Source organism: Gasterosteus aculeatus, chromosome 11 (assembly GCF_964276395.1).
Source record: "Gasterosteus aculeatus chromosome 11, fGasAcu3.hap1.1, whole genome shotgun sequence".
NCBI lineage: Eukaryota > Metazoa > Chordata > Actinopteri > Perciformes > Gasterosteidae > Gasterosteus > Gasterosteus aculeatus.
This window is the reverse complement of record NC_135699.1, coordinates 18101871-18112997: the sequence shown is the minus strand read 5'-3', so window position 1 is coordinate 18112997 and position 11127 is coordinate 18101871. Positions and strand designations below refer to the sequence as shown.

At 49.7% G+C, this 11127-nt stretch overlaps 1 protein-coding gene across 3 annotated transcripts; it reads right to left on the bottom strand.

The window, feature by feature from the left end:
• Positions 1 to 180: 180 nt before the first annotated feature.
• Positions 181 to 10965, bottom strand: sh2b1 (SH2B adaptor protein 1). 3 transcript variants are annotated; one of them, XM_078084266.1, is made up of 10 exons: positions 10570 to 10965; positions 7501 to 9508; positions 6246 to 6347; positions 5388 to 5479; positions 5071 to 5153; positions 4759 to 4905; positions 4050 to 4261; positions 3342 to 3516; positions 3045 to 3135; positions 181 to 2817 (listed from the first exon to the last, which is right to left on the bottom strand). In XM_078084266.1, exons 2-10 carry the CDS (start codon positions 9187 to 9189, stop codon positions 2796 to 2798), a joined length of 2613 nt encoding a protein of 870 aa, XP_077940392.1. In that variant the 5' UTR covers positions 9190 to 9508; positions 10570 to 10965; the 3' UTR covers positions 181 to 2795. The 3 variants fall into 3 exon arrangements, with proteins under 3 accessions (XP_077940392.1, XP_077940394.1, XP_077940393.1); XM_078084268.1 differs by having other exon boundaries at positions 10722 to 10965; XM_078084267.1 differs by having other exon boundaries at positions 10340 to 10771.
• Positions 10966 to 11127: the final 162 nt, after the last annotated feature.

Here is an 11127-nt window from a genome sequence, read left to right as displayed (position 1 = left end):
TCTCTCCCCCCAAAGCTGTAAAATTAGGGGAAACACTGCTAATACTATTTTAAGGATAAGACAGTATCAAACTATTATGTTAAAAACATTGGCGTCTCAATTATTGTCGTTACAGTAATGATTATAACTAATTAATATCCTTTACCAGATCTATCAGAGAAGAAGAAAGACCACACAACATTTATGTTTCACTATATTTATATTATATCATTAAATTCAATATAGTACCTGAAACTAACCACACGAGGGCGGACGCACAACAATGCCCCCCCCGGACCCCCGACCCCCCAACAAAGAAATAGTCGTAGCAAAGAGAGAAAAGAGACAGAGAAAGGCACAAAGAGTTCTGACACAAGGATACTGAACAAAATGATGTGTGTGTGTGTGTGTGGGGGGGGGGGGGGGAGGGGGGCATATAGACAAATACATGAGCAAAGAAAAGAGCGGTAGAACGGGGGGGGGCTCTGAACTGAGTGATGAGACGATGGTGACGACGCAGAAAAGGCACAAGTAGAAAAAGCAGTTCTTCTTCTTTCCTTTCCCCTCGTGGTCAGAGGGCGACGAGGGGCGGGACCAGCGTGGGAGAGAGCGAGGGCAACGGTCGCCGTGGCAACTGAGCATCATGGCAAATCTTATATCGATTTTTTTCCTTCTTATCCCAAAGTGAAAAAAAGAGGCACAAATACATCAATTACAAAATGGAGTCGGAACCAGTTTCACGTGGAGGAAGCATACGCGCAAATAAAAAACCAAATAGAATCACTATTATCCTGACTGGTCGTTGGTGTTATTTCCATCAACAATTATTGTTATTGGTATTACTCATTTCTCTGTAGTGTGTGTGTGGGGGGGGGGGGGGGCAGACGCCATTAAGAAAACGGTGGATTTAACGCCGCTTTGTGTCCTCTGAGGATCTTATGAAGATAATAAGGACGTGTACACATATTTGGATTCGAGTACCTCTTTATAGTGTTTATTTGACCTGTTTTCTTTCAGTACAAATGGTGCGTTTGTACTTATGCTGAGGATCAATAAAGGTTCATCTTACGTACCCTTGAAATGCTTTTAGGTCTCAAGATATCAAATATACAATAAGGTAAAACAAAGAAAAGAACATGTTAGAATTGTGCCACGTACATTATCAGTATGATCTCCTAAACGGATTCTGCTGTCGTGTCGTTTTGGGTTTTCCGGTCACAGAACTACGGAAGCCCGGAGAGTACAAATAGAAGTGTTCTCGCCTGCGTTTGTGACTTAAGAACAGATGGAAATCTTTCACCAGGATCAATTTCAGGGTGATTTAGTTTCTGCCTTTTTGCTTTGCATTGTTGTTGTAACACTCATTTCAGCCACAGGAGGCAGAACGTGTTATTTTAAACCAATATAGAAGAAAACAGTCTAGTTTAGTGTTTTTTAGAACAAGAGGTGTGGAGTTTTATAGCTGATCAGTGAGATCAATATGCGGACAGGAGGTAATAAATAACGCCTTTCTTCTGATCCCCAATGTCACTTATCGAACAACATTTTATTGGTTACTCAGCTAAGTTCGCTACATTAGCTCTTATTTGTACCTAATGTTGTATTTTGTTTTTATTTCAGTTCCTTCTTTTAACATTAAAATGGCAGAAAATTAAGAAAGAAAAAACGTATGCAAAAAATATTTTAAAATATCAAATTTACTGTGAAAAGAAATGTAGAAAAGCAGAAAACACATTTTTAAAGCACAAACCAGCAAATGTCTGACAATAAAAAATAGCATGTTGTAAAACTTTAAATTAAGAAACACTGTAAAGACAAGATGTAAATATTCCAATCAGTGTGTAGCTCAGCAGCAGGAGAGCTAGCAGCATTAGCAGCATTAGCAGCACCGCTAGCGGCTAACGAACGAAGGTTCCCTTCAGTTACATTGCGATGCCTTCAGGCTCTGCTCAGGGAATAGGATTATACAAACCGTCGTAATGTTCAGGTATAATTTGTGTAGCGTTTTCACATGAATAGAAAATAGATATTAGAGTTGAATTATTCATTTCCTAACACGAGATCATTAGTGTACACCATTAAATATAATAAGGACTACAAAAATGCAATGTTTAAGTTCCGTCATTTTCATTGTGTTTTTATTAAAATAACCGATGTAGTTTGTGTCCATTTTGACGGTTTAAAGTGACTTCAGAGCAGTTGAAATGATTTTGGTGAAAGATAATAACAGCAGTTTGGTTCTTCTGATGTTGTAAGCGAGACATTTTATTAGCAACTAAATCATTTTGTTTCTATTTTTACGTCACAAACACAAGGAAGAAATATATTTTTGTTTTGTATCTGGGCCTCCGTAGTTCTGTGGATAGAAGGTGGTTGAGCTATCGGGTCTGCGGGCTTCAACCCGCTCGAGCTCAACAACAAGCTCGCTGAGTCAACAAAAAAATAAAAAGCTTATCGGACTAAAAGAACACAAAGAAAAGTACCGCTAGTTAGTGTTGCTCTCTCTCTCGCGTCAGAAGAAGGAGTACTGGTTGTCGATGGCTCGTGGCGCCCTCGCTCCCTCCCGCTCTTCTCCCTCCACAGCTTCTAGTTGTTGGAGAGGCGTGTCCCTGTCTCTCTCCTCCCAGTCTTCTTCACCCCCTCCACTACTACTACCACCACCTGCTCCACCTCCTCCTCCACCTCCTGTCACCGTCACGGTCACCGACGTGGTTGCCTCTGTCGCGCCTCCCGCCGCCTCGTCCTCTTGCTCCTGGGGAGGCGTGGGGGGCGGTGGCCGGCACGGTGGCAGCGGGGGGGGCGGAGGCTGAGGGGGGCTACGGGGTCTGCTGGTCAAGTCTGCAGGGACCAGAAACATGAAGAAAGGGGGAAGCGGGGTGTAAATAAAGGAGGGCAAAGTGTAGTGAAGGAGTGAAGTGAGGAGAAGAGAGTGAGTCGACAGTTAGGTGGAATAAAGTCTGTGGCCATGGAGTCAGTGGTAGTCATGGAGACGGTCCACTTCAAGGACACACACACACACACACACACACACACAAATGTCTCTCACTGAGTCCGGTCTCACTTACACACAGTCAGAGATGGGGGTTGATGGAGAGTCGGGATGGCGCGGGGTGATGACATCACAGACTGTGGGCCGACTGCCTGCCCTGTCCCGGCCTGCAAGGGACGAGCCAACGGATACGACAGAAAACAACAGAGGTCAGAGGTCAGCACAGCAGCAGGCGGCGAGAGGACGCTGCAGCGGAACGTTTGCACTTTCATCACATGCTCCTTTAGAGACCTGTCAATCAGCGTGTAACCCCGCCCTAAAGCCTCCCCTGCTTTATGGTCCCCGTCCGTCTGCTCCGGTGTCTTTGGCGTACCTGGCTGCCGGACCGCGGTGGCGCCCACGAAGCTGATGAGCGTGACGTCGGAGGCGCCGCCGGACTCCAGGGGGATCGGGTGCACCCGGAAGTGCTCCAACATGTCGAAGATGGACTGGAACCAGAGGTGCTGCACTCGGCACTGGCCGTCCTCGTTCAGGGACAGACGCAAGTGCTGCAGGGAAACACAAGAATAGTTCGTGACTCCTTCTGATTAGCTCCCGCGCTAAAGCATCCCCCGCTTCATGGTCCGCTTGACTCTAAATGGACCACCATTTACTACATTACATGTCATTGAGCTTTTGTCCAAAGCGACTTTCACTAGGTGCATTTCAACCACGAGGACACAAACTCAGAAGAACAAGAAACAAGAAAGTGCAATTTCAATAAATAAGCCGATTTACAACTTGCTGTAGATAAGAACCATTAAAAGTACAATTTAAGTGCTACAGTTTGTTAGTGTAGTCAAGGCACTAAATCAACATCATGCTGTATTGAAGACTTGAAACTAGAGATTGAGACCATAAACTCATGTTTACTGAGGGAATAAATCAAGAGTAAAAAAGTCATTTCCTCATAGACGTCTATGGGAGCAGAGGAGTCGCCCCCTGCTGGTCACTACAGAGGATGCAGCTCTATTAAAGCTTTGACTTCACGTGGGTTGTCCCCTGAACTAAACTGGACATGCTTCTTTCTTTGCGTGTTCACCTTGGCCTTTCCCTGGAAGTTGAAGGTGAGGACGTATTCTCCGCGTCGCGTCTCGCTCTGGCGAACCAGGAAGACGCCGTGGCTCGCCGGGCCGCCGGCCAACACCAGCTGGGCGGCTTTGAGACGGGACAGAGTGCCGTGGAACCACTGGCACTCGCTGAGCGGGTGTTCCACCGCCTCGGCGGGGGCCACATCCAAGAACAGGAAGGAGCCTGGATGAAGACCATCAGCACGTGTTGGTACTTCAGAGATGGAACGTGGAGCTTGTTCATCACGGTATAAGCGTCTAGTGTCTGATCACGTGAAGTCATTAATCAGTCAACAGCTGACCGCTACCGGCTGACCAACAGCTCACGTCAGTTACAGTATGATGCCTTCAGGCTCTGCTCAGTGAACAGGAGAACATTGAACGTTATCCTGATGTGTTCAAGTGTCTATAGAATGAACCTGAACGTATCCAGATGTTTTCACATTCATATTAAATTGATATTGGAGATGAATAATGATCTGTTTAACTTCCTAAAATGAGCTCTTAGCATATTATTATACAGCATTAAACATAATGATAGAAATACAATATTTCATTTATCTTGAATTTTTCATGAAAGAAGAAAATCACTAAATTACAGAAACACAGTAAAAATACATATATTTGATAATGTTTGACTGAATGCTTGTAGACCAGCTGCTGTAATCAATCAATAATCACCCGTGGCGTCTGGCGTCTCAGCAAAAGGCGTCCCAAGGCCGGCTCCGCCTCCACCGAGGATCCGGCCGTCTGGTTCGTCGAGAGGCGCTCGAGGTGGCAGCTCCGGTGGGAGGGGATCCATCAGAGGGGAGGAGCCTCCGTAACACACTGCAACAACAACAACAACAGGAGGTGGACGAGGTGAAACGTTACGGCGAGTCCAACTCTGTGTACTAGTACACAGGCTGTGTAGAAGTACACAGGCTGTGTAGAAGTACGGCACACGGCCAAACACCTGGCAATGAGAACTCAACAGGGAAATCCTAGTTTTACCTTGTGAGAGACGGTCAACAATATCTGGCGTCCCGCTGATGTCCAGCGGCCCCATGGAGACTCCTTCAGCGTCCTCCTGTTCACTGGGGGGGGGAGTTAGTTAGTCCAGGAGGCCTCTCGCACGCACGCACGCACGCACGCACGCACGCACACACACACACACACACACACACACACACACACACACACACACACACACACACACACACACACACACACACACACACACACACACACACACACACACACACACACACACACACACACACACACACACACACACACACACACAGAGAGTTGGTTCCCTCGCTGATCACCTGAGACAGATGCCGTTCCGGATGTCGCTCAGCCAGGCTCTCATCTGAACGGCGTCGCGAGTCTCGATGACGTACTGAGCCGTGCCCTCCAGCTGGGGGGGGGGGGGGGGGGAACCGTCAGTTCTTTCAGTTCTCGGAGGTATTTGGTGACGTTGAAGTACTCACAGGTACTTTTTGAAGGTCTTTAACTTCGGTCATTGTACTTTATAATACAGGTAGATGAAATCCAGCGTTCTGATTGGTTGAGAGTCACGGGGTGTTTAATTATGTTTCATAATGAGGTACGTTAATATATTTGATGTTTATACGACAGACTTTTAACGGTTGTATTGATACAGATAATGATCCATAATCAGCTTCACCAGAATAGAACGGGAGGGGAGAGGGGAGGAGGAGCAGCAGGAGGGGAGGGGAGGAGCAGCAGGAGGGGAGGAGGAGCAGCAGGAGGGGAGGGGAGGAGCAGCAGCAGGAGGCGGGAGAGGAGAAGCAGCAGGAGGAGAGGAGGAGCCTGCAGGAGGGGAGGGGAGGAGCAGCAGCAGGAGGCGGGAGGGAAGGAGCAGCAGGAGGAGAGGAGGAGCCTGCAGGAGGGGAGGGGAGGAGCAGCAGCAGGAGGGGAGGGGAGGAGCAGCAGGAGGGGAGGAGCAGCAGCAGGAGGCGGGAGGGAAGGAGCAGCAGGAGGGGAGGAGGAGCAGCAGGAGGGGAGGGGAGGAGCAGCAGCAGGAGGGGAGGGGAGGAGCAGCAGGAGGGGAGGAGGAGCAGCAGGAGGGGAGGGGAGGAGCAGCAGCAGGAGGCGGGAGAGGAGAAGCAGCAGGAGGAGAGGAGGAGCCTGCAGGAGGGGAGGGGAGGAGCAGCAGTTACCTGCATTAGGAAGGTGTTCTCCTTGTCGGGGACCTCCTGCGCCGTGGTGCTCCTCACGTCCACCATGGAGCAGCAGGGGACGGTCAGCCGAGGCTTCGACGACTGGAGGAGAGAAAACGCCACATCAGTAAATAAATAAACAAACAATAAGGTGCGAGAGGCTGGACTCCAACTGTTACATTGAAGATAAAGCCTCACGTACCTCTTTCATAATACGGTTACCAGCTAAATTATGAATAGTAATGAAATAGTTGCAGTATTTCATTTCAGTATTCTAGAGGAAAATAGTCCCGTACGTGCACGTAAACAGCATCGGGTCTCTGACATCATTCATTCACATCGCTCATGACGTCCACCTGAATTGTCCGGTTGCGAAAGATCGTATTTCCCCTAAACTGATCAAACCGATCAAACGTGGGATTCACCGTCTCTTTTCGGCGATCACCACCGAGCTGAAAGCTGGAATGTCAAACTAATTTACTAAAAATTCAAACCGTCGACTGGAATGAAAAGAAATGAAACAAAACACAAAACTAAAACGATAATAAACGAGCACGAGGTCAACGCGAGTCCTTCTGCTGCTTCCTCACTACAGAAACAACACAGATTCATTATATTGAAGCACATTTTCCTCCACAAATTAAATACATTGTTCATGATGTTTATAGAATTATATTATGTAATATTAAAATGACAAAGGACTGTTTTTAAGTCCCCTCTGACAGCAGGTTAGAGCTTTAAAGCAAAAGATAAAGAAAAAAGATATACATGTGTATCAAGTCACTTTCTGTTCATAAAATCATCCAGAATATGGAAATGATAAACAAGCGTCTCACAGACAACGATGACGTTTCACACAGCATTTTATTCTTTATTAATCTCTGATTGATTTGCTTTAATCAGGTTCCTTAAACATTGAGTTGGGAGCGCCTCAGTGAAACTATGACATCATGGAGCCATCTGACACCCTCGGTCATGTGACCAGAAATCAGAGAACCTGTGAGCGAACAGTGTAATCAGTTTAATATTTAAAGCACGTAGAGACTCCATTATTATTTGAGATTTGTGGCACCAAATGTCGGCTTATTCATAGTTTTCCAAAATATTGTGGATTTATAAAAAGCCATCCAGCTTGTGTCCATCCATTTTTAAATGATTGTTATTCTGCACTAAAGACGTGATTGTTTCCCATGAAGAGGAGCTTTTATCGCATGAAGCAGCTGTTTAAACACGTCTCCGGTTCAGCTTCACTTACTTTGGGTGGAATGAAGAACTCCAGGTAGTACTCCTCCCCTCTCTCTCCCCCCTCCCGGTCTCTCTCCTTGAGGACCAGGCGACACTTGTGCCAGCGCCCCCCCCTCCAGGGGACGCTCCCCCCGCCGGCCAGCGGCTGCACCGGCCCGCCCAGCCCCGCCGAGGAGGTGCTGCTGTTGCTGTCCGCCCCGTGGTGCAGGAGCCCGAAGGAGAAGCCGGAGAAGCCGTGGCTTCCCGTGAACTCGTCGGTGGACGAGCTGACGCTCACCCCCCCCTCCCTCACCAGCCGGCCCACCTTCCTCAGGGGTCCCGCAACGCAGGCGGCGGCACTGCTGGGCGGCAGCGTGGAGGAATGAGGCCCGCCAGCGGTCGGGGTGAGAGCAGGGGGGGGGGATCGAGACAGCCGGAGCTTCTCCAGTCGGTGGCTCCACTTCTCCTTCTCGCCGCCCTCGCCGTTGCTCCGCCGGCGGTCCCGGGCGGCCTCCGAGAGGGAGAGGGAGGTGGCGCTGCTGGAGGACGAGGGCGGCAGCGAGGAGGAGGAGGAGTGCGGCAGGGAGAGGGGCATGGACAGGGAGACGGGCATGGAGGAGGAAGTGGGCGTGGGGGGCTGCGTGGCAGAGTTTCTCTTGGGGGCGGAGACCATGGCGGCGTCCTGCACGCCCATAGTGTAGCTGTAGCTTGAGGGCAGCGGGCTCTGGCCGGAGTCGCTGGATGAGCTGCGCCAGTGCAGGATGCCGCGCACGCTGCCGCGCACGCTGCGCCCCACGCTGCGCAGGGAGAAGCGCTTCTTCAGCTTGTTCTTGGAGGAGTTGGGCGTCCCGTTGCCCTTGGCGTCCGGGGGGGGGGAGGAGGAGGAGTGAGGAATCTGGGAGGTGTAGGCAGGGTCATCAACCTCGGCAAACTCCTGTTCCTGCTCGGGGTCCTCGCCGACGGACGCCACGCCCAACCAGCTGTCCTCCTCCTCCTCCACTGGCGCTTCACCGTTGCCGGCGGTGACCGCGGCGCTCCTCTCCTCGCGCCTTCCGTTGTTCCCCCCCACCGAGGAGCAACACGACGAGGAAGAGGACGGGGGCAGGACTTGGCCGTGGGCGTAGGAGTCCTGAAAACTGTCCCCGCAGCGGTTCTCCAACACCAACCGCGTGGGCGCCAGTTTTAATGGCGCCCGAGCAGCAGCGGTCTGGGGGCACGAGAGGACGGCGCCTCCAGACGCCAGCAACGGCAAGACCGCCTCCTCTTCCAGGGAGGTGGCGTCCGGCTGGGGAGCCCAGCTTGCCATGTCGTCCCCGCCGGAGGCGCAGCTGGCCGGCAGCGCCCCCTCCAGCTCGCTCTGGAAGTGACGGACGAAGCGGTCAGTGAAGCGGCGGCAGAAGGCGACGGCCGAGTCGGGGGAGTAGTGGGGGTTCTCCAGGAGGAAGGCCCGGAAGTGGCGCGCAAAGTCTCCGGCGGCCACGCGGGCGTGGAGCTCGCAAAACTCGGTCCAGCTCAAGCAGGGCGAGGGGGACGGCGTGGGGGTGTCGGAGAGGGAGGACGGGTGGGCCTGCAGGGGGGGACTCATTAGAGGGGGTAGTGGCGGGGGGCGGGGGGACAGGGGCAGCATGGAGGGAGAGGGCGGGGACGGGGACGGGGAGGGGGGCAAGGGAGAGGAGCTGGCCGCTCGTGGGCTGGGCGGGGTCAAGAGAGAGCCGTTCATCCCGAGGGACTCGATTGGTGGATCAGATCACTTCAAACAGATGACAGCTGGGAGGGAGGGAGGGGGAGAGGGGGGGCCAACACAGCACATCAGTCTAACAATTGACATACGGGTACGAAGTGAAGCGTGCGCTCGGCCCCATCGACAGCGGACACTTGAAATGCACCGAACCCGGAGAATGGGGAGAGTGGGGGGGCGTCACAGGGCTACATTATTTGGTGATTTCTGAAACTCTTCCACAGTGGGACGGGGTTTGAGATTCACAAGGTCTGTTCCGTCTTCACCGAGTGTCGGACATCCAGAGGGACGTGGCCACATCCTGTAAAACAAACAACAACAAAGGAACAAATCAACCAAAGGTTCCCATGTAAGAGATAACAACAGGACTTCAGGACATTATTATACAACAGGAAGACGGCAACAGTTTATCCAGCCAATCAAACTTCATGGGACCAAAATCCAGTGAAAAAAAGTTTCTCTTAAAAAGCTTCACCACGGATTCACTTACATAATATACCTGCATTCATTTTATTTACATTACAAAAAGGGTTTGTATCCACAGCTGTACGTTTCACTTCACATTAATTATAATACATGCATAATATAATCAATATAAATGTTTATGACAATACTGTTTAATTTTGTTGTTGTTGATTACTATTCATATTTAATATATGTTCATGTACCAGTGTAATAATATGTTAATGTATTCGTACTATTAATTAACTACTGATTAGTTAATGTTAATGTATTAGTAGTAATGTAACTAATATGTCAGTATGTTTACGTACTAATGGTATATACGTAATCATGTTAATGTATTTGTTGGGGATGATTGATATATCTTATAACTTACATATGTTGTAACTGACTTGTAATCCTATATTTACATCATGTTTGACTGATGACAGTGTTCTAATAGGACTTGTACTGCAGTAACCCAGTTGCATACCGCTTCCACCTCGCCCCGGGCAGATTAATGCTCGCTAACTACTAGCATTTAGCCCTAATAATCACATTCTCACTCGTTAGCTTGCTAACACGAACTAGCAGCGCGTGAGTCCTGCTCATTCAGCTCTCTTTAAAAGACGCGTAACGTCGGCTAACTAAGCTAACAATAGCTAACTAACGGCGGCTCGCTCGCCTCCACCTGCTTAGAACCTCTGCGCCGTGGCGGTGATTCCAGGTGTACACCATCATGTTGTGACGCCTCCTGTAACCTGTCGCCACACACCGAATAATCCGACAAGCAAGCGATTGCCAAAGATTCTTCGCCAGCTAAGCTACCCGTTAGCCAGCCAGAGTTAGCTATTAATAAACCAGCAAGCTAGCTAGCTATCAATACTGCTCCACCGCCAGTGTTGCGTGTATTTTCGCTACCTGCATATCACAGTCCGGTGTTTTCGTCCGTTACCGCGCGGGGAAACCTGGCGCACGTTTCGTCATTCTTTCAGTGTGCGGAACAGAATTATCATTTTTCGCAAAAAAGGGTCGTTGTTGTTGCTAAATAGGAATATTGCTATTTGCCTTGCCTGGAGCCCGTTCTTCTCGCTCGCTGCCTCGAACTCTCGCGATACTTCGCTGGTGGGTCGCTGGCTGACAGCTGCGGTTCAAAAAGGAAGGAGAGAGAAAGAGCCGCTCGGTCTTAACGGATGACTCGTTTCCCCGAATCAAAGCAACTGACGGTAAACCGGAAGACAGAGGAAACCGGGAAGGAGTAGTTATCACCCGTTTGTAAACAGATTCATGAATCAACGTACTACACCGTGCAAATACAACACATAATTAAAACACTCTGAAAAGGAGTACTAATATCACAGTATTTAAGTACTCTGATACACTCAGCAATAAATGCTTTACTTTTAATTCCTACTAAGGTCAAAAGTTTCTCGATTGAGAAAGCGTGTCCAAACGTTTGACTTATCTGTCAAATTACGT

Excerpts from the sequence above, each read along its gene's own strand:
- sh2b1 (XM_078084266.1), bottom strand. The coding sequence starts at position 9,189 with ATGAACGGCTCTCTCTTGACCCCGCCCAGCCCACGAGCGGCCAGCTCC. Across the intron at positions 5,154-5,387 it reads CGGAACGGCATCTGTCTCAG|TGAACAGGAGGACGCTGAAG; the intron begins GTGATCAGCGAG and ends TCCCCCCCCCAG. Across the intron at positions 4,906-5,070 it reads TGTTGACCGTCTCTCACAAG|TGTGTTACGGAGGCTCCTCC; the intron begins GTAAAACTAGGA and ends TTGTTGTTGCAG.